The sequence below is a fragment of the Medicago sativa genome, chromosome 6, assembly GCF_051527215.1.
Source record: "Medicago sativa cultivar Bolivia chromosome 6, Bolivia_mono, whole genome shotgun sequence".
NCBI classification, from domain to species: Eukaryota; Viridiplantae; Streptophyta; class Magnoliopsida; order Fabales; family Fabaceae; genus Medicago; species Medicago sativa.
In genome coordinates this window covers 78,729,456-78,752,584 of record NC_140754.1, presented here as the reverse complement: position 1 = coordinate 78,752,584, position 23,129 = coordinate 78,729,456, and the positions used below count along the sequence as shown (strand labels likewise).

The 23,129-nt window shown below is 33.5% G+C and overlaps 1 protein-coding gene and 1 pseudogene across 1 annotated transcript; one reads left to right on the top strand and one right to left on the bottom strand.

Annotated features, from left to right (window-relative positions):
- The first annotated feature begins 952 nt into the window (after positions 1–952).
- ABCG11 (white-brown complex-like protein) lies at positions 953–10,168 on the top strand. The gene is made up of 10 exons (XM_085718891.1): positions 953–1,869; positions 3,207–3,496; positions 4,955–5,126; positions 5,510–5,632; positions 6,275–6,403; positions 7,186–7,380; positions 7,674–7,760; positions 8,172–8,444; positions 9,225–9,332; positions 9,496–10,168. The coding sequence occupies exons 1-10, from the start codon at positions 1,495–1,497 to the stop codon at positions 9,835–9,837; spliced, it is 2,094 nt and encodes a 697-aa protein (XP_085575017.1). The 5' UTR covers positions 953–1,494; the 3' UTR covers positions 9,838–10,168.
- A 9,095-nt stretch (positions 10,169–19,263) lies between these two features.
- LOC146917087 (uncharacterized) lies at positions 19,264–20,281 on the bottom strand (annotated as a pseudogene).
- Positions 20,282–23,129: the final 2,848 nt, after the last annotated feature.

The following is a 23,129-nucleotide window of genomic DNA, read 5'->3' as shown; positions in this document are numbered from 1 at the left end:
ATCTTTCAACCATTGCTAGTTTTCTTATCAATAAAGAAACGGGTTGGTTTCAAAGATCATGCTAAATCAATTAGGCTAACATGTTACATGCTCCTACAAACACATAATTTTTGTGTCACAAAATTTGAATGTGAATGGATAGGGTAGATAGAGATAAGAAGGTCAACATTGAGATAACGAAATTGACACATGATAATTGATTTTGTTGTTAACATTAGCTGTGATTGGTATTTAAATTTAGATTTTTTTTTTGATAGCATTTCTTCCTGTCTCAGCTATAAAAACAAATAACTAATTGTCTCATAAGTCCTAGCTCAACTGGTAAAAATGCCAAAATTGTTAGGCTAGACGTCGTACCCCGGGTTCGAATTCCGATACCTCTACTTTGTGTGTGTGAATTTTTGATAACTTTACCATCTCGTCTATCTACCAACAAAAAAAAAAAACAGAATTTTAGACACAGATTAGAAAAAAAAATAATTAACAATATACTCGTAACACATTTTTTTCAATACTTGTTAAAAAAAAAACTTTTCAATACACTCTATTGACTGAAAGTAAAAGGCTAACAACACACTCTTTAACATCTAACCACATCATAGATCCAAAAATTTTCCAATGATGTACTTCAACACACTCTTTGACAATTTAGTAATATTAACATACAAAATAGACACATTAATTACACTAACAACTTTTATTAAGAAATATGAAGAATACAAATAATGCTTACATAGAGGGATGAAGGGAGTACTCTGAAGTTTGACTCTTCTAATTTTTTTTTCATATATAAAATAAAAACAAAAATTAAAAGGAGCACATAGTATATATAAAAATATCCCCCTAATGTATAAATGGGGTCGGTTTAAAATTAAATGTATCAACCAACATCTAGCTGTTCTCATTAAATGCTTGATAGAATGGTTTAAACTTACTACTCTCAAACCTCAACAAACATCTTGTCTCCAAAATTTCCTTTGAGAATTGTGCTCCCAAACAATGAACACTGCTCACAAAGAATGTGTTGATTTTGTGGTCATCCTTTGTATCGGTCCTAAAAAACTATTGGCTCTTTGATCCAATCACTTCTTATTTCATTTCAAGAAAACAATAGAAAAATCTTTATTATTATCTCTATAAACAAACAAGTTCTTTTTGCATGTGCCATCTTAAACCTTTATCTTCATTCATTCAATCATCTTCTTTTTCAGTCAAAAATTCTCATCACATTTCCCAAATCATACATTTCTAATTTCACCACCATTCACACTTTTCTTCTCCTTTTAGTACTATATATCCTTTTTTCTCTCTATAACAAACTATTCCTCACACACACTCTTTCTATTTTACCCACAAAATTCTCTTCTCTTTTTGTTTTTTTCTCACCAAATGCTTAACTTTTCATAATCAAATCTTTCATCTTTTAATACCCTTTTAGATAAATTTTAAAACTTTATAAAAAAATTGTATCAAGATTTCTAAAAAAATAAAGCAATGGAGATAGAACAAACTTACAAACCAAGTTCATTAGGAAATGAAGTACCATCAAATTTACCATCTTTGAGTCCATTGAGTGAAACCCTATGGAGAGAAAAAGCAAAACCAGATATCATTGGTGATGTTTCAGCAAGATTAACATGGAAAGATTTAACTGTTATGGTAACCCTAAGCAATGGTGAAATACAAAATGTTCTTGAGAATTTAACTGGTTATGCTGAACCAGGTTATTTCACTGCTCTCATGGGACCTTCTGGTTCTGGAAAATCAACTCTTCTTGATGCACTTTCTAGTCGTTTAGCTTCTAATGCTTTTCTTTCTGGTACTATTCTTCTCAATGGTCGCAAAGAAAAGTTATCTTTTGGAACTGCTGTGAGTATATTTTTTTTCTCTCTCTAATTTTTGTTTCATATGAAACACGGACACTCTTAGATTAGACATATCTAGTGTCGGACATGTGTTGTATCCGACATCGACATGATACCAACACATATAATTACTAACAATGTCGGCATATCAGTGTCTGATGTACGTGTCCATGTCCGTGTTTCATAGTTTCTGATTTATATTCTTATTCTTTATTCTTTATCATATACATGTATGTGTCTATTTTTTTTTTCTTTCTGAAAATAGAGGAACTTTATACTTGTACGTTTGTTTTCATTGTTTCCTTTAGATTATGTTTGATTTTGAACTTTTGAGATGATATATAATTACTCTGCTTTTTTTTGGGCACAACTATAATTACTCTGTTTTATTACTTGTTAAGTAGTCATATTTGTGTTTTTTAGATTTTGTTTGGTTTAGAAGTTCAAGCAATATTTGTGTGAACACAAAGATTTGAACATATTATTTATAAAAATGCAAATCATATAGTTATTTCATCGAATTTATCGATTATATAAAAAAAATTATTTTATAAATCAACTATCCAACTCTATAGTAGCACATGGACACCAAACATCTCTTGCAAGAATTTTAATGCTACTACATCAAAAAATGGAAAACATTTTAAAAAATAATTATTTCATCAAACCACTCAGACAAGAGTTTTAACGTTGTTGTCGTATCAAAGCATGATTCAAAATACCCTGACAAGAGTTTTAATGTTGTTGTATCAAAACATGATTCAAACTCAAGATTATTAGTTCAGTTAGAAAAAAAAATAATGAAAATTATTAAAGAAAGTTATTTTTTTAAAGATTATAATATATATTAATTATATAATATATTTTTGATTAAAAAAGTTTATAACTTGATTATTAGGAAAAATCATATGACATTTCATGCAAAAAAAAAAAAAAAGCTTAAGACACTAGTTACTAGTTAGTGAGGTGAAGTAATTAAATCTAATTGGAATAGCCCTAAACTAAAAATAGTTTTTGTCCATATGTTATGTTTTAGTAATTACCTACACTTAACCTAATCTTTTATTAATTAAATATTTTTCATTAAAAATGTTTATAACTTGATTATTAGGAAAAATAATAAGACATTTTTAGTAAAAAAAAAAGAAGCTTAAGACACTAGTTAGTTAGGTGAAGTAATTAAAACCTAAATGGAATTGCCCTAAACTAAAAATAATTTTTGTCCATATGTTATGTTTTAGTAATTATCTACCCTTAACCTAATTTTTCTATTTTTCCCTTAAATCCAAAAGTGTATAACTATTTACTAACATTACTTTGCACATTTTCTCCAAACTATAGGCCTATGTGACACAAGATGACAATTTGATTGGCACCTTAACAGTAAGAGAAACAATATGGTACTCAGCTAGGTTAAGATTACCAGATAAAATGTCAAGATCAGATAAAAGAGCATTAGTTGAAAGCACAATTGTTGCAATGGGTCTTCAAGATTGTGCCGACACAGTTATTGGTAATTGGCATTTACGTGGGATAAGTGGTGGTGAAAAAAGAAGAGTTAGTATTGCATTGGAAATATTGATGAGACCTAGATTGCTTTTCCTTGATGAACCAACCAGTGGACTTGACAGGTTGTTACATATCACTGTTTTTGCATTTATTATCTTTGTCTAAAGTTTTTTTGTTGGTGTATAATAACATGATTTTAATGACTAGTGATTCCTCACATAAATTCATCTAACTGCCAACTATATTCCTACTTGCCTCCTTCATAATAATTATAATTATTTTAATAATTTTTATATGTATTAAAAAATATAGTGTACTTATAGTGGGTTTTTTTTTAAGTTGATGTGAATAAAAAGAATTATTATTTAATTTATTTTAGCATTGCCTATTTAATTAAGTAAAAAATTGAGTTTATTCTATGATTAATTTTGATTATACAATTTTGTGATTTAGGTGAAGGGTAAACATTGTATTTTATTTATATTTAGCAATGATAAATTTTGAATAAAAAAAGTATTTGAATAATTATTTTTAAAGACATTGAGATGAAAATAACAAATACATGTTTTTTCATTATTTTTTGTCTTACTTTGTTTTATTTTCTTTATCATTGTTATTTTTTTGGGAGTTAGTCATTGATTAATGTTTCTATTTAGATGTATTTGTTGGACCATTTCTTATAAAATTGATATATGTTTGAATATTTGTAGAAATGAAAAAAGTGGACGCATTAAATGATGGTCCCAAGCCCATCTTTCTACATTATTGATATTTTGTGAAGTAAAATGATTATCTCTTGAAAATTCTTATTGATATTTTGTAAACTAATGATTTATTGAAGTTCACCACGTTTTTATAAAATGATACATGATTGTAGAAATGCACTTTAGGATCGAAAAAAATAACATACTTGTAGGGTTGGAAAAATTTCATCCCAATTAAGCCACTTGGGTTGGCCTAGTGGTATTGATTTGGGATCTGTGAGTGTGCTCTTCCTCAATGTGTCAAGTTCGATTATCTCTGGTGCCAATTTGGGTGGGCTAATTTAGCTTCTTCAATTAGCTTCTTCAAAAAAAAAATTTCATCCCAATTTTTTATGGTCTCTACAAATGATAATCATGTAAATCAAAATCATCTAAAACTTGTATTATTTGTTTTTCAAAAAAAGAAGCAACATTCTTTAGGGAAAAAAAATCAACTTAGAATTTATGTCTTTTCGATGTTTTAGATTGTCTTAATATTAATGAAATCGATTGGTTTGTCTAATGCTAAAAAACAAGACTTGAATTGAAAATCCTGGATTCAAGCTCCGTTAATATCTTTGTAGGACTTGAACTAAGATAAACATAAATATCTTTGTATGTATTCTTTGAACCCTATAGTCTTCTTGCCTTGGTCCGGGGATCCCCCACCCTAAATTTTTAGTTAGCTCATAGTCATAACATAAATTCATGTGTATCACCATCTATGATTTTTTTTCTTATATTACAAATTGATCAAATTAGTAAAAGAAGAAACTGTAAATTTTTGCTGAATTGATATCAAGTTTTTTAATATGTTGGAACTATGATTTTATGCAGTGCTTCAGCTTTCTTTGTGACTCAAACACTACGTGCATTGGCAAGGGATGGAAGAACAGTGATAGCTTCTATTCATCAACCTAGCAGTGAAGTGTTTGAACTATTTGACCAATTGTACTTGCTTTCTGGTGGCAAAACTGTTTATTTTGGCCAAGCCTCAGATGCATATGAGGTGATAAGCTCACACCCAAGTTATATCTTCTAATAAATATAAAACGGTTATTTTGATCCTTAAATGTGTGTGGTACTGTGACGATTTGGATATATTAAAAATTACAAAAACATATCAAAAGACTCTTTTGTAGGTTAATGGATCTCGAATGCATCATTTGTTAATTAATTTGATTCTCAAACTTGTCTTTCTCAGATTTGAAATTATTTTTCTAATTTCGATATATTGAAGGGCGACAATAGTGACACTGTCTCACATATTTAGAGATAAAAAATGACTATTTACTCATTATTTTATATTATTCATGCAAAATTCATTAAGTATGCTATGATTAAGAAGATATGAAACTTTTTAATGATTATTAAATGATATTTTGTTTGCAGTTTTTTGCACAAGCTGGATTTCCATGCCCTGCTTTGAGGAACCCTTCTGATCATTTTCTTAGATGCATCAATTCTGACTTTGATAAGGTCCAAGCCACTCTTAAAGGGTCCATGAAATTGAGGGTATTGCTCTTTTCTTCTTTATGACTCATTATATTCCTTTTGAATTTTTACACTTCTATTTGGTAAATACTTAATAAATCTAATTATTTAGCTTAGTTTAATTTAATTTAATACATTCTCATTCATAAAAAAATATTTATATTGACAATATATATGGATTAAATCCTTTTTATTTTGGTTGTAAAATACTTTTTTTAGAAATATTGGACTTTTTTTTTTCTTCTTCAAAGAAGTAAATTATTGGAAAAATGGAAAAAAAAAAAAAAACATTGGCCGGTAGAATACATTATGACCCAAATGATACATCTATGAAGCACGGATAATGGACATCGGACACGACACATACATTGACACGCCAACACAGTAAATAATTTGAAAAAATCACATAATTCAGTGCAATTACAAGTGTTGGTGTCGTGTAGGTGTCGGACACGACACGTATCCGACACCGAGACACGCCTAATCCAAGGAGTATCCGTGATTCATAACATTATAAGTGTTTTTCTTGTTATTAATTTCATTATATGTGACAACATTGGTTTCACTTTTTTAGCATAAACTTTTCAATTTTCATAAGCTTCTACATTTTTGTTACTACTAATTTCCTTTGGCAATTTTTAAATTGAAATATTACTCTATCAGTTTGAGGCAAGTGATGACCCTCTAGACAAGATCTCTACTGCTGAAGCAATCAGAACACTTATTGAACACTACCGGACTTCTCAACACTCTTATGCTGCAAGACAAAAAGTTGATGACATATCCAAAGTTGTAAGTACTTTTCAATTATAAAAACTTTGAATGAAAAATAAATTAAATCAGCATTTTAGTGACCGTCAGTTAGGGGTGGGAGATCAGGCCGTCTGCCAGGGTCCTACGACTCAGCCTACTTAAAGCCCTAGCTCGTTTATTTATTTATTAACTATTTTTTTTAAAACTCGTTATCCCATCCAAAGACCGACTAATTAATCCGAGAGGACCAATCCCACCGGCTTGCTGGGGCCCCATTTAAGGCCTATGGACTTGCCCACCGAAATTGGCACCAGAGGGAATCAAACCTGAAACTTTGAGAGGACTAGAGGAGCACACTCCAACTTTTTTAAAAACTCATTAATTTAGTCCTTCAATTTTACAAAATAACACTTTAGTCCCTTAAATTGAACAAATCTAGTCATCTTAGTCATTTTCCAAATTCTGCAGCACAATTTCAATTTCTGTCTTTCTTGATGCAACAAATTACTATTCAAGTCGATGTATAATTCTTTAATTGGTTTCGACATATGTCATACAAGTGTCATAGGAAGTTAGACACCGACATATGTTGTACATTGTCCCACGCCTAATCCTAGAGGGGTCTATGTTTCGTAGTTTAAAACTTTTAAGATAAATTTTCTATTTCGCAAATTTCGAAGGACTAAATTGCTGAAATTTTCCAATTTCAAATACCGAAATGCTGATTCACTAAAAGAAAATAAAAGAAAATAAGCAGTTTTATGAAATTGAGTATCCTCTATTTTCTTTCAATTAGATGATTTTTCACATATTGTATGCAGAGAGGGACAGTGCTTGAAGCAGGAGGAAGTGAAGCAAGTTTCTTGTTGCAATGTTACATATTAACCAAACGTTCATTCATTAACATGTCAAGGGACTTTGGTTACTATTGGCTTAGGCTTGTAATCTACATTGTTGTCACTATCTGCATTGGAACCATTTACTTGAATGTTGGAACTGGCTACAACTCAATTCTGGTACATTCTTTTTATAATCCTAGAGAAATTCAAAGTTGTAAAGTATCTTTTTCATTCTTGCAAATATATCTGTTTTCTTATTTTGTTTTTTATTTATTTATTTTAGTTCTTATAAAAAAATTGTTTGGTTTTAGTTCCTTAAATGTGGAATGATTTACTATTGTCCATTGTTATTTTGTTTAATTCATTTTTTTTTTTTACAAGTATTTTGTTTAATTCATGTAATGTAATATTTGTTCATATTGAAATTAGTTCTTATAAGATCGATATTTCTCGTGTTTTCTTCCTTATAGGCTAGGGGTTCATGTGCATCTTTTGTGTTTGGATTTGTCACCTTCATGTCAATTGGTGGATTCCCTTCGTTTGTTGAAGATATGAAGGTACAATTTTGCGCCTTTTGCATCATTTTTCTGTAAATCCTTAAATTATTTGAGATTTTTTTTAAAGACACCCTGAATGTTTTGAATAACATATAATAAAGTCTCTCATAAGTTTTAAAATAGTTTTAATTAAACCCCTAAAATTTTAAATAATTTGTGTTTTGGTCCCTAAATTTAGAAACTTGATTGCAAGTGATTTAAAAGTTTATTAGGGGTTTATTTTAGAAATTTTTAGTTATAGGACTAATTAAAAATTACGTAAAAATTATACGATTTTTCGTTTTAAGGACATATTTAAAAATTCCAAAATAATTCATGTCTTGTTGAGTAATTAAACTTATTATTATTATTATTATTATTATTAAAAAACTTAGTGTAATGTCATAATTTGATGATCTATTTCAATTACAGGTTTTTCAAAGGGAGAGGCTAAATGGACACTATGGTGTGACTGCATTTGTTATTAGCAACACATTATCTGCAACACCATTCCTCATATTAATCACTTTTCTCTCTGGAACAATTTGTTACTTCATGGTTAACCTACATCCTGGATTTTCTCATTACGTTTTCTTTGTGCTGGCCCTTTATGCAAGTGTCACAGTTGTTGAAAGCTTAATGATGGCAATTGCTAGTATTGTTCCTAACTTCCTCATGGGCATTATCATTGGAGCAGGAATCCAAGTATGCACCTAACTTTAATCAGCTTACAAATTTCCATATTTTTGTTTTAATATATAAATTTCTAGTTGTTCTAGTACACAAAATTCAACATTGTTTGAGAATCGAGACTAAGAATAGTTTATAAAGAACACTGACACTTCTCTGCATTATGAGGCGTCTTTTACAAAAGACAAAACCGCGAGGCTTACACAAGAGTCAAAGTGGACAATACTTTGGTTAGTGGTATGGTGTAGGGGTGGACGGATTCTCCCGCATCCGACCGAACCTGCCCGTTGTCCACCCCTACTATGGTGGACTTTAGATTTGATCATTGATGCTTTCTAGTTGACGGAAAAAAGTCTTGCATTGTTTGGGAATTAACGCTAGGTTTAGTTTATAATCAATAGCTATTCTCCACTACCAACTGAAGAATATTTTACAAAGGATATAACTAACTGCGACTCTTGCAACCTAAAGTGAACAATACCTCGAAAAAGTAGTGTAGGGGTCTTGACGTCGATTTTAAATTGTCGCCACAACAATATTTATTATTGCATTGGATTGCAGTTCTGAAACGAGTTAGGTCCCAAAATTTCAACAGCAGTCAAACGTGGCTGATGCAACCTTAATTGTGATATTTAAAATTGTTGATAGTGATTATACTAAATGACATTCTACTAATTGCATGCAATGCTACATACCATGTTACAAACAAACATTTACCAAGTGTTTTGTTACAAAATCCACACTTGTTATGATACCTTTTAATTATATTTTTTATTACTACTTTCCAAATTTCAGGGTATCTTCATGTTGGTCTCTGGCTACTTTAGGCTCCCACATGATATCCCAAAGCCTGTTTGGCGTTATCCAATGTCATACATCAGTTTCCACTATTGGGCATTACAGGTAACAAAATTAACACAAGTCAAATGTTTGAAAGACATGTGCTACAATTGCAATTTAACATTATTGTTTATTTATCATTGATAAATCTTGTTATACAATGTGACAAAATTGTTCTTCTCCGTTGGTAACAAGAAGTTTGATGATAAAATGATTGTTTTTTCAGGGTCAATACCAGAACGATCTTAGGGGTTTGTTATTCGACGGTGAAACACCTGATGCGCCAAAGATAGCTGGCGAATACATCTTGGAGTACGCATTCCAAATCACTGTGACCAGATCAAAATGGATAGATTTATCGGTCATTTTAAGCATGATTATCATATATCGCATTATCTTCTTCGTCATGATCAAGGTCAATGAGGATGTTACTCCATGGGTTAGAGGGTATCTTGCTAGGAGAAGAATCCAACAAAAGAGTGGAGCTCAGAATACAACTATTGCACCAGATGTTCTCACCCAGTCTCCATCTTTGAGAAACTACATTTCTAATCAAAGTAGGAATTAGTCCTCTTTTGATAATATTTCACTTGAAATTTGTCATTTGAATTTTTTGTCTATCTCTTTTTGAAAAATTAAATGGTTGATTAAGATTTAAAAAGAGAGATAGATATTAAAATTTCAAATGATAAATTATAATGTGAAATTTCAATTGTGGTACATTTTCTAAGACCAAAAGTTGGTGTCCTCTAAGTTTGAATGAAGACTTAAGCTTTTATTACAAAAAATAGGATCAGCTATATATAACTATAATTTTATTATTTTCATTGGCGTGTTTAGCCTTTAACAATGTTGATATATATAAAATTTGAAGTGTTTAATGATGTCTTCTTTTGTGATTTTTGGCCCAATATGTGATATATACTTTATTATCCTCCAAAATTTCAATTCTTGTTGATGGATCCAACAATATTTCACTAAACACCGAGTAGAATTAGTTGTTTTTGGTCAACATTTTATGCAACAAAACTCAAATTTTGGATTGAGAAACATTGTTATTTTTCTTTGTTAAAAAGATTATTTTTTGAGGAAAATGATTAACTATTTTTATCATGATTTTGAATGTAAGACCCTTGAAATTTTCTATGTAGTCTTTTCATAAAATTGCTATGTTTGTGGATTTTTATTTTGTTCAAATTGTATCTCTTCTCTTAATTATAATGCTTAACCTGTCAAGCTATCATTAACCCGAAATTAAACCTAATTATCTCTTAAGTATTTCCCTCCACTATTTTCTCATTAATTGTTGCACGCTCTACTTTCTAGGTTGAGTTTAAAATTTAAATTCCCTCTATCAGATTAATCATCACATTAAATTCTCTTTGCCAAAATGCACGTTTCCCAGCATTCACCTTTCTCCTTCCAATGCAATTTAAGTTCCACACAATTCCAATACAAGCATCACTGACTTACCTTTTGATGTTGTCTGTGTCATTTTCCTTTTAAATCTATGCTTTTTTTTTTTTTATCATTGATTCAGTTTAAGTCGAATGCTAACGAAATTGCATGTTGCATGCTTCTATTATGGGTGTTTGTCATGCTGCCTACCTCTTTTGGTTCTAATTTCGGTGATCAGATTGATCACTACGCTACCCTCGTCGATACTAACAGCAATGAGTTTGACGTTAATGTTGAAGAGATGGGTGGTTGCATTTTTCTGACGACAGGGATAGGTGTTGTATGTGAATTTTACGAGACCAGTCTTGGTGCATGGATGATAATGGTTTTTATTGGGTTTGAGAGATTCCTTATCAAGAAAATGGTATCAAGAATTAAGAAGAAGATTTTATTTCCTTTGTTTGATCCTCCTATGAGGTTTGCTATTAACATGAACATCAACCCTGATGCTTTCTTTAATGGTTTTCCTGCTTTGATTGACCATCTTTCATACCATCATGATATCAAAGCATCTGGAAGATTCTGATATCAAATCAGGTTTTATGGTAAGATAATTTATACATGAATTTGAAAGTGATTGAAATACATAATATTTGTATCTAATTCTTTAATTTTCTGAATTTGTAGAAGCTAGCAACCTTTGGGTTTTGCTATCTCTGTTTGGATAAGAGTGGCACGACATTGACCCTCATAGATGAAAATGGCAACAGATGGGATTGCATCGCTATCTTTGGAACATTGACCCAAAGCACTTGCAGGATAGGAGACCAATGGAAGAGGATGGTTGAAGCACGCAACATCAAGCGGGGTGCATACATGATTATAGGAGCTCCGTTTGCTCAGAATGTGACTACTACATACTTCAGTGTTAAGCCTTTTTGATGAATTATAAGTCTAGGCTTTCGAAGAGTAGTTTTATTCAGGTTTCTTCGTTTTAGTCTTGGTTTTATATGATGCAAGTTGTATGAGGACTTATGAGTCAAGCTTTTTGAGAAAATAGTTTTATGTCTATTCATAGTTTTAAAACCCGGCTCGGACCGGCCGGTTCGACCCTCATAGATGAAAATGGCAACAGATGGGATTGCATCGCTATCTTTGGAACATTGACCCAAAGCACTTGCAGGATAGGAGGCCAATGGAAGAGGATGGTTGAAGCACGCAACATCAAGCGGGGTGCATACATGATTATAGGAGCTCCATTTGCTCAGAATGTGACTACTACATACTTCAGTGTTAAGCCTTTCTGATGAATTATAAGTCTAGGCTTTCGAAGAGTAGTTTTATTCAGGTTTCTTCATTTTAGTCTTGGTTTTATATGATGCAAGTTGTATGAGGACTTATGAGTCAAGCTTTTGAGAAAATAGTTTTATGTCTATTCATAGTTTTAAAACCCGGCTCGGACCGGCCGGTTCGACCGGTTGAACCGGGAACCGGACACCTGACCGGTTCGAGCCAAGTATTGGATCGGAATTATATGATGCGAGTTGTATGAGGACTTATGAGTCAAGCTTTTGAGTGTACTTGCAGAAAAGTACGGTAAGGAATACTAGGATTCTAGGGTTTAGACTGATGATCAGATGCCCTGAGAATGATCTCAAGAGTAGTATTTATAGCCTGCTATGGGCTTGGGTTTCGGTTGCTTGGCTCCCAAGCAACGGGGGTATTTATGTATTTTGGGCGGTTTCTGGAAGCTTCTGGAAGCTAAGGAGGGCGACATCCTTAGGAGGACGCGCCTGGGCCTTGGCAGCCTTTCTGGAGGGTGTCTGAGCCCTTCTAGAGGGCGCTAAGCCCTTTAGGAATATTATGACGGTTCACAGCCCCCCAAGCACGAGTCTTGGAACAAGGCGAAGTGATGAATCTATAAGGTCGGTCGTGTAGGATGCTTTTAGAGTGTTCTAGATGTTTCCAGAAGCCTTTAGAGGAGGCGCCCTTAAGGGGTCTTGCCTAAGGCCGCTTTTGGCCCTTTTGGAGGGCGTTTGAGCTCTTAATTGTACATTAACGGTCCACAGCCCCCCAAGCACGAGTCTTGGGACAAGGCGAAGTGATTAATTATGAAGTCAATAGTCCACAGCCCCCCAAGCATGAGACTTAGAACAAGGCGAAATGGTTTGTTATAAAATTGCTTTAGAAACAGAGGGGCGGGCGACGTCTATCATTTAGGAATATTATGGCGAGCTTTGTCTGGCTTGGTCGCCCCTTTATATTTTTCTAAAGATTCATAAACCCTAAACACGAGGTTCATAAGAGCAAAGTGGTTAATTCATACTCAGATCATATTTAATCACAGATTGGCGCTTTCTTGCTTTTTAGCGAAATTTTCGAGCCTTTTTTCTCTCTTTTTTGGGCGATGTCCCTTATATGGGAGAGGTCCCCAAGTACTTTAGCTTCTTGTTTATTTTTGTTTCAATCCTTGCTCAAAAACAGATAGTCATTTATTTTGGGAAGTCTTCATAACTTGTTGAATCGAGGTGCTCCCCCTTGGGGACTCTTCGCTTGTTTAGGAATTTCAACCTTGTCGATTCTTCCGTCGACCGTCGTGGGGAGGCTTGCATATTTAGGAATTTCAACCTTGTTATCCTTCCATCGTGGGAAGTCTTCATATTTAGGGATTTCAACCTTTATTTAGGATTTTCAACCGTATTATTTAGGAATTTCAACCTTTATTTAGGATTTTCAACCATATTATTTAGGAATTTCAACCTTTATTTAGGATTTTCAACCGTATTATTTAGGAATTTCAACCTTTATTTAGGATTTTCAACCGTATTATTTAGGAATTTCAACCTTTATTTAGGATTTTCAACCGTATTATTTAGGAATTTCAACCTTTATTTAGGATTTTCAACCGTATTATTTAGGAATTTCAACCTTTATTTAGGATTTTCAACCGTATTATTTAGGAATTTCAACCGTATTATTTAGGAATTTCAACCTTTATTTAGGATTTTCAACCGTATTATTTAGGAATTTCAACCCGTCAGAGCCTTTTTAAGGTTGACGTTTAGGGCGCTTAGTAGATTGCAGATTTTTTGATGTCGAACCCTGCCAGAGCCTTTTTAAGGTTGACGTTTAGGGCGCTTAGTTGATTCGTCGATTTCCGTGAATATTGTAGTAGTAGCACCTGGACAAAATAACAAACTGAAATGGCAAAGTATTTATAGAGATTAAGGTGGCTCATTAAAAACCTGCAAAACAATTCTCAAAGGTTGAAAAAGTTGTTTTAGAATATAATTTCGTGTTTCATCTTTATGTTTTCAATAGCGGAACTATTGCTTCCATGCTCTTTTAATTATGGCGTGTTGTTTGGCGAGTTCTCTCATTTCGTTCATCTAGCCCTTGGTGGGCTTGTTAGTATCACATCCTTGATTTATCTGAAATATAAAAATTCTTCCACGCTTCCAAAGTAATCAGTATCATGAATAAAGGAGTCATTAATCAGATGCAATTATATTCAACGGGAACTAACTGTTCTTTGTCTTCTTTTATTTAGCTCGCCTATACTTTGTATTCCTCTTCCTTTTCCTCTTCATTCTTCTAATTAAATATCTTGCCTATTTACCTTATCATTCTCCTCTTAAATCCGAACTAACTCGCTCACTCCATTACTCTCTATGTATATATTTCCTTCTATGAAGTTGGAACTAAGTTTTCTACTCAACTTTATTCTTCTATGTGTGTCGATTTTGTCCAATCTAGCTTATTACTCCATTATTTATGATTTTACTAAATAGTTTGTTCAGCTTGCAAAGTAAATGGTGCATAAAAGGGGTTCCCAGGAAAGAGAGGTGGATCCTTGGACCTCTTAAATACCAAGGCTTTCCTCGCCAGAATCCCTAACATGCGACCTTTTAACAATACTACACTTTACTTTCTGCTACGTGTACCTAGAGTAGTTTAAACAATTTTCCTAATGAGAACTTGTTTTATAATATAATCATAGTTTATTATTCTATTTCTTCTCCTATCAAATGAGGACTAACTCGCCTACTTCTCATCAAATTACTAACTCGCCTACTTCTTATTAGACTACTAACTCGCCCAGTTTTTTTACTAAACGTCCATTCCCGATCGTTTCCTGTTGTTATTGTCATGGTCGTAAATTTGCCATTGTCTCGCAAACTTAAATTGGTAAAACTGATTGTCTACATATTGTGTATATATGCATCCAAAACTAGTCGAAAGATAAATGAAATTCATTAATTTCTACTACCAAATTTTTCCACCAATATGTGTATATAGCATTCTAGTATATTGAATTGTAACGATGTCACCTGGATTGTGAGAATATTAATCTCAAAAATTAAAGATGTGTGCCATGCTCCATTTGATTTCTTTTCGTGTGCTGATCCTCTTCTGGGTTTGTCCTTTCTACTTGCTTTTATCGCTGATCATTTGTCATGTTCCTTTGTAGTTCCTGCCCTATGCTGAACTTGGTAATCTCTTTAGTTATAACATTATTTGTATATATGCAAGATGCCATGAATTTGAATCTAATGACATGAAGTCGAATCAATAATATTTAATATGGTCACCTAATATCATCTCGGGTGTTTTGTTTAATATCAGACTGTTAAGTGACCAATAAATGTAGAAACATATAGAAGTTAGTAGTTCAAGTAGTTATACAAAAGGTATAGTCATAAAAAGGCCAAAAAGACTATCCAACAGGAGACGGCATAACTAATATAGAGGATTATGTACTCTAGAAGAACAAACACATAGGCATTGCAGCACACATTTTGTCTTCCACTTATTCGTTTAATAGATTTATACCAATCATAATATAAACTTACTCCTTTCCATCTCTGGATTCTCTACACGGTTAAGAATAGAGTATACACAAATAAATAAAATTGAGCAGCTCCACTGCTAACTGAAATTGGTGACACTTACTGCTTACATCAACGGCAAAGGTGCAAAGTACAACTTCATCTGTGTAGGTGGTCAGTATGGTCGAGCACAATGTCTTCGTAATCCATTCATGGGCGGTCTCTCTTTGACTTCTATCCTTCCACGAGAACATCTCAAATTGTTTTCCGGATACGAGAGCAGAATCACTTCGAACCATCACCCGGCAGAATTTCTTCACCGGACACTGGATTTGTGCAACTTTCACTTTATAACCTGTTCCTCAAACCTTACGCCGCTTTGTTGAGGTCTTCGTCTGACCTTGTTTCGTCAATTTCTCCGATTCCAGAGGCATCACCAGAGATGGGTCCTGCTCACGCTTGAAATCCCTGGTATGATCACCATATGTCTCCCAAAAACAGAAGAGAAAAATGACACAACAAAGTACAAATATGATTAGTATTGGTGGTAATAAATCAACCACATCGAGCAAAAAGGAGTTAATGCGTTGGATAGTGATATAACTTGAATATTTGAATAAACAGGAAACAAAAACTTGTTCTAAATCGTTTTATGGTATAACTATATAGTATAACTATAAAATAATTCTTCATGTGGTTTAATCAAGTTGTATATTTAATTGTAACCAGCTAATTTCCTCTGAAACAAAACATTCATACTACGTTAACATAATATTCTCAAAATATATTTTCTCAAAATATATTTGGCAATAAATTCTCTTCAAATCAGAAAGTGTAAACAGATCATCTCAAAATATGTTGAGCGAAAATGTATTCCAAATCGAAAGTGTAAATATGTTGAGAAATAATATTCTTATCTGATATGGATGGGGTGAGTATTCCTCGCCAAGTCAACTGCTTATCAAAACTCCCGCCGCTTTCGTGGGAGTCCTCGTCCAACCTTTTTTTTTTTATTTTTAAATTCCTCGCCTCATCTGCCTCGGTTGTCATTTCTTTGATCATGTATGCGCTTCCCTATCTGGTGTTTACCTCAAAAACTAGATTATTGCCAAAACTAGAGACCAATTGCCTCTTAGTGCATATATTTCAAACGAAAAAACAATGTATATATGCATATATGGGTTGAAAACTTTGATAACTTCTTAGCATGTTTGACATGAGTAAAATTGAATATTGGGCGTACCTGACAAATAATAATCTCTTAATAATGGAAAACTATCACAAGTAGCAATTAAACATAAAACCTGCGATCCCGTCCAAAACCAAGAAACAAATATCCAAACTCGGTTTGTATCATCGAAGCCCTTAAATATTTTTGATCGGTTCAATAGAGCTATATGCCAAGTCGTTTTTGTTCATGGCAAATCAAATACCTGTCGATAATCAATTGCTTGGAACCAACAGTGCACTATGCCTTATAAAATTATACGGGACCTACCTCTGATAGTCGAATTTAATGGGACTTACCTCTGCATACAATCACGATGAAGTATGAATTAAAAAATATAAAAGAAACAAATATAAATTAGATTGATTGGACCTTCGGCTTCATCCCCTGGTGGCGAGGTAATTTGTCTTTTTGAGGCGACTTTGAAGATTTGCTTGGTTGTCGTCAGCCATTGTTTGGCGGGGTTTTAGGTTTACGAGTGTCGTTTGAACGGCGAAGGGTTTCTTTATCGCCATGAGAGATGCGATTAAGGGCTTTTTGTGGTTGATTCTAAATCGCAGTTAGAGGCTACGATCTAGAGTTTCAGGTTTAGGGTTTCCAAATCACGAGTTGCGATTCAGAAACGTGGTCAAGGTTAGTTTTACCTTTTCCCACAGACGGCGCCAACTGTACTTGCAGAAAAGTACGGTAAGGAATACTAGGATTCTAGGGTTTAGACTGATGATCAGATGCCCTGAGAATGATCTCAAGAGTAGTATTTATAGCCTGCTATGGGCTTGGGTTTCGGTTGCTTGGCTCCCAAGCAACGGGGGTATTTATGTATTTTGGGCGGTTTCTGGAAGCTTCTGGAAGCTAAGGAGGGCGACATCCTTAGGAGGACGCGCCTGGGCCTTGGCAGCCTTTCTGGAGGGTGTCTGAGCCCTTCTAGAGGGCGTCTAAGCCCTTTAGGAATATTATGACGGTTCACAGCCCCCCAAGCACGAGTCTTGGAACAAGGCGAAGTGATGAATCTATAAGGTCGGTCGTGTAGGATGCTTTTAGAGTGTTCTAGATGTTTCCAGAAGCCTTTAGAGGAGGCGCCCTTAAGGGGTCTTGCCTAAGGCCGCTTTTGGCCCTTTTGGAGGGCGTTTGAGCTCTTAATTGTACATTAACGGTCCATTGAGAAAATAGTTTTATGTCTATTCATAGTTTTAAAACCCGGCTCGGACCGGCCGGTTCGACCGGTTGAACCTGGAACCGGACACCTGACCGGTTCGAGCCAAGTATTGGATCGGAAATGTTATTAAACCGGTGTGAACCGGAAAGAACCGGTCAAACTCGGTAAAAACCGGTGACCCGGCGGTTTTTGAAAATCGGCCGGGTCAATGAACCGCACTTGTAATATTTTTATAAAAAATCTTAAAATTGGCTTGGACAGGACTTGAACACGCGACCAACAACAACCAAGGCAGAAAGCTTAACCAATACACCACATGCTTTCTTGTGATATTTGTTACTTTTTATTTATTATATTTTAATGTTCCCCAAGACAAGCCATAGCCATTGCTCCCATGATTTAAGTTGTTAATTTAACTCATAATAAAACTTAATTTAACTATTTCAAATTATAATAAACCGTTAACTCTATTCAAGTTGTAAAATACATACTTTTTTAATATTGTTTTTTTTGAAAGAATACTTTTTTAATATTGTTGTTTCTCTCTAAATATATATTTTTAATATTCATTTAAATATGGTATGCATTTGTGTAGGTATGAAATGTGCATGTAAAGTGATTAATTTTGATGATTTTGACAATTGGTAGGTTTTATGATTTTTTTTTTTTTGAGATTGAGTGATTAGTTTAATCTGATCCAGCTCAGTTTTATACAGGTACACAATTTTTTTAATAGACCGAGTTATACATCCGAGTTATCCGGTTTAATCCGGTTCAGTCATGCGGTTCGACCAATGACTCAATGGTTCGACCATTAACCCAGTGACCCAGTACCCCTGTCGAGTCGATGACCGAGCCGAGTTTTAAAACTATGTGTCTATTTCTTTGTTTTGGTCTTGGTTTCTTTAGGGTTAGCTTACCACTGAAATTTGTGTTCCTTAAAATACCTACCCACACAATTACTCAAAGATCTGCAACTTTGTGATTTTCTCAAGAGAGAATTTCACATTGAAACTGGTGTGGGTTTAGTAAGAACACTCAAAACACAAGATTTTTGTTTTTTTTTGGTAGTTGCTTGCGTTTTTTTTAGTAGTGAGATTTTTGTTTACATGTACATAATCATCCTTAAACTCAGCCTTTTGGAAGAAATTTACTCAATTTTTTTTAAACAAACATAAACGAACATGTTGCTTACAATTTGCCCTTCACTTAGTCTACAAATAAAAACTCAAACAAAAGGAAATTAGAAACTAGACACTTAAAGACACAAAAGTAACGAAAAACAAAATAATTTATTCAACCCCCCATGCTTGAAACAAGCATTGTCCTCAATGAAATCAAAAGTAAATAAAATAGAAGAGAGGTAGGAAAACTCACATCTTTCTTAGGCATTTTCTTGCAAACAAACATAACCAAACTTCCTCTCTCTAAAACCATGTTTCTTTTTATCATGCTGGACATTTATTTCTTCCATAAACCTGCAAAAACAAAGAAAAAAAACACAAGTAAACATGTGGGTTGCCTCCCACGCAACGCTCTTTTAACGTCACTAGCTTGACGATCAAGAGTATTTTCAAACTGGGTCATATAATACATTATGTGCCTTTGATGCTAGGAAACATTCTTTCACACAACGGTCAACAACATCAACCATACAACATGAGTCATGAATAGAGGGATTCTTCATCAAATTTGCAATCTCAAATTCCACTTTCTCATCACCTACATGGAATGCTAACCTACCATTCTTCACATCTATAACAACACCTACAGTAGCAAGGAATGAACTACCTAAAAGGATTGAAACTTGGGAATCCTCCTCCATGTCCATTACAACAAAATATGTCGGGATATAAATTTTTCCCACCTTAATGGGGATATCCTCAAGAATTCCGGCAGAATAGATGATAGAACGATCAACCAACTGCAAGGTCATCCTAGTAGGTTTCAACTCACCAATGCCAAACCTCTTAAAGAGGGATAAGGGCATCAAGCTTACGCTAGCCCCTAAGTCACACATGGCTGTCTCAATGGTTTAATTTCCAATCACAAAAGGGATGGAGAAACTTCCGGGATCTTTGAGCTTAGGAGGAAATTTCTTTTGTATGACAGCAATACATTCACTTGTTAAAGCCACCGTCTCATCATCCTCTATTTTTATTTTCTTTGACAAAATGTCTTTCAAATTTTTTGTATAGAGAGGCATTTGAGACAGGGCTTCGGTAAAAGGAACATTAATGTAGATTTTTTTCAGCATATCAACAAACTTTTTAAATTGCGCATCCAAGTTTGATTTGGCATGGCCTTTGTGGAAATGGTATTTTGGGCTTGTATTGTGATGGTGCATTTGGCCTTTTGGCTTCCTCATTTTGTGGCTTGTCACTCTCTTTCTCACCCTCAATTGTCTTGGTTTTTCCTATGGCGTCCTCTAGTTGCCTACCATTTTAAAGAGTAATAGCATTCATTTGGCCTTTTGGGTTAGCTTCAGGTTGACCCGAAAAGATTCTAGAGGATTTTGAGGAAGAGGCCACTTGTTGGGCTACTTGAGAGATTTGAGTCTCTAGCATTTTGTTGTGAGTAGCAATAGAATCCACTTTTGAGGTCAATTTTATGAAAGAGTCATTCAAAAATCTGGTTTGATTTATAAGTTCTTGGTTTTGCTTTTGTTGACCCATCACAAAATTTTCAAGCAAATGTTCCAAGTTGGATTTTTGAAAGGCTCTCTGGTTGTTTACAAAACCGGGTGGTGTTGGCTGTTGTCCAAAAGGGGTTTGAAAATTTCTTTGAGCATAATTAACTTGCTCGGAACCAACATCAGCCACACCTAGTTGACAATCAACACCAATATGACCAGCAATACCACATATTTCACAAGGAGGCTTAACAGAAGGAGATGTGACAACACTTACAATTAATTTATCAAATTTTTGAAAAAATGCGTCCACCTTAGCAGCTAGATGATCAAGGGCAGAAACTTCATACATACCTGCCTCTTTTTTTAGAGTGTGTAGGAGCAACAACAATGATGACTCTCTCACTTTTCCCACCCAAATCTCAAACTCATATCATGTTCTTATCATCTCTCTTCCTTTTTGTCACAAAAGTTGTCATCAAATAATTGTACAAATATCATCACTCATTTCAGAACTACATGTCTCGTCAAAAAAAGTCCTTATTTTTCTTCAAGAATACACGTTTGAGTGGAGAAAATTTATTCTTTTAGGACATGTACCAAGTATCCGTGGAGTCTTTCTTTCTCACCATTCTTTCTTTTCACCCACCCTCTTGATTTCCCAAAATACCCTCATTTAGATTATATAATACAAACTTTAGTTTGGTGGATTTCAGATTATGTAATGTGAATCGTGTTTAACAGTTTTTTTCAAAACAGTTGCATAACTTATTAAAATGATAGAAATTAAAAAAATAACAAAAAAGAGCATAAATTTAAAGAGACATGATACAAATTATCAAGAATTGAACACATATTATTCGATCAATAACTCACAATACATTGACATTAAGATAACGCTTATTACCAAAAAAAAAATTATACACTTAAATATTAAATCAGTGGTACAAGAAAATGAAGGGAGGAGGAGGAAAATATTTTCAACCCTCTCACACATCCTCATGAGAAAGAAGATATTAATACAAGATGATGACAAAGTGGAAGAATGGTATTGTGATGAGCTACCCCAAATTCAGACAGATGACACATCCAGACTGATCTTTGGTGCAAATTTGAGAAGTGGACCATCGATATTGACCATTCATACTATCACTAAAAGAAGACAAGGACATTTTTATGAAAGACAAAAGATGGAACACTGACTTCACAAACTACTTAGAAGAAATGCATGCAACAAAATGAGAGAATATGAGTTGGAAAGAGAATTTGTGATGAATGAGTCGATGATTTACAGGGGAAATGCATACTAACGACCGACCAAAGGAAGTGAAGTATGTGGTCAGTCATGCTGACCAATCAAGGGAAAAACACATGTTAAATGAGTCTGGAACCGGCCAGACTTATTGACAATTTCACCATCCATATTCTGATATATTTCACATTATATAATCCGAAACCATTCCAAGAATAATTTGGATTATGTAATCTGAAGTGGTCATAGTCTGTGTTAAAACTTGTACTTTAGAGGGTTTCAGACATTTCGAATTTTATCATCCAAGTCAGTCAAGTACAAAAACTTCTATAGATTAGCATGTTTAGTTCATTTCCAAACATGACCTTTGAACCATGAACACTTATACAGTTGATGTATACACAAAACTAGCTAGTTGTAGTGTACTACAATGGAGAGAAACCTAATCTATTTAGGGTCTATGTTGATGTCCGACTGTCTGACTTGAAAACCAGTTAGATCAAAATAACTGGATCAAATTAACGATAACCACAACTCTTTAGTACTTGGTATATATTAGAGAGGAACGATCAAGGCGAGTTTTATATGTTAGCAAAGACAATTAAACTTCAATACTAATCATATCAATTCGAGAAGGTGAGACATGGATATTTTGCCTTGCAATTCAATGGATTCAAGAACTAAACTTTACTCATATCCATCCCTAATTTCAATTTTTAAATTTGGACCAAAAAAATAAAAAATTATAAAATTTGTCCAAAAATGATGACAAAGATTTTTTTTATTACTCTATCCAAAAAAATGTATTGAGAAATGAAAGTAATTAAATTGAATCATTTAAATTGCCTAAAATTCTAAATTCTTTAAAATTTCCTAATGACCTCATCCAAACACACTCCTAGCTCAATTGATAAGTATTTGAGGTATATAAACCTTTTATAATAAAAAATTATTAAGTTTAAAATGCAATGGTTTTTGTTGAGATGCCATAAAATCTTATGTTGAAGAAGGATCAATTTATTTCTTTACAATCCTTCTTCTTTTCCTTCTGCGTTCATTTCTTCCTTTCTATATCTTTTCTTTTTAATTTTTTATTTCTAATTAAATAATAATAGTAACATAAAAACTATTAAAAAATCAATTATTTTATTTATTTATTTTAATTCTAAAATTTTTGTCTTTTACTGTGCCACGTGGCGTGAAATAACTGGGCCACGTGGCACACCGTTAGTTTTAACATTTTTTTAAGTTGAAGTTAACAGAAGGACCAATGGCAAATTTTTTACAAAGTGCAGGGACTAAAGCCAAACAAAAAAAACTACAGGGACCAAAGCCAAAAAATGGTGAAACTGCAAGGACCAATAA

Bases quoted from the DNA above. Each gene is read 5' to 3' on its own strand.
- ABCG11 (XM_085718891.1), top strand. From the start codon at position 1,495: ATGGAGATAGAACAAACTTACAAACCAAGTTCATTAGGAAATGAAGTA. The intron at 7,761-8,171 runs GTACAATTTTGC...TTTCAATTACAG, and splicing joins CGTTTGTTGAAGATATGAAG to GTTTTTCAAAGGGAGAGGCT. The intron at 8,445-9,224 runs GTATGCACCTAA...TCCAAATTTCAG, and splicing joins TCATTGGAGCAGGAATCCAA to GGTATCTTCATGTTGGTCTC.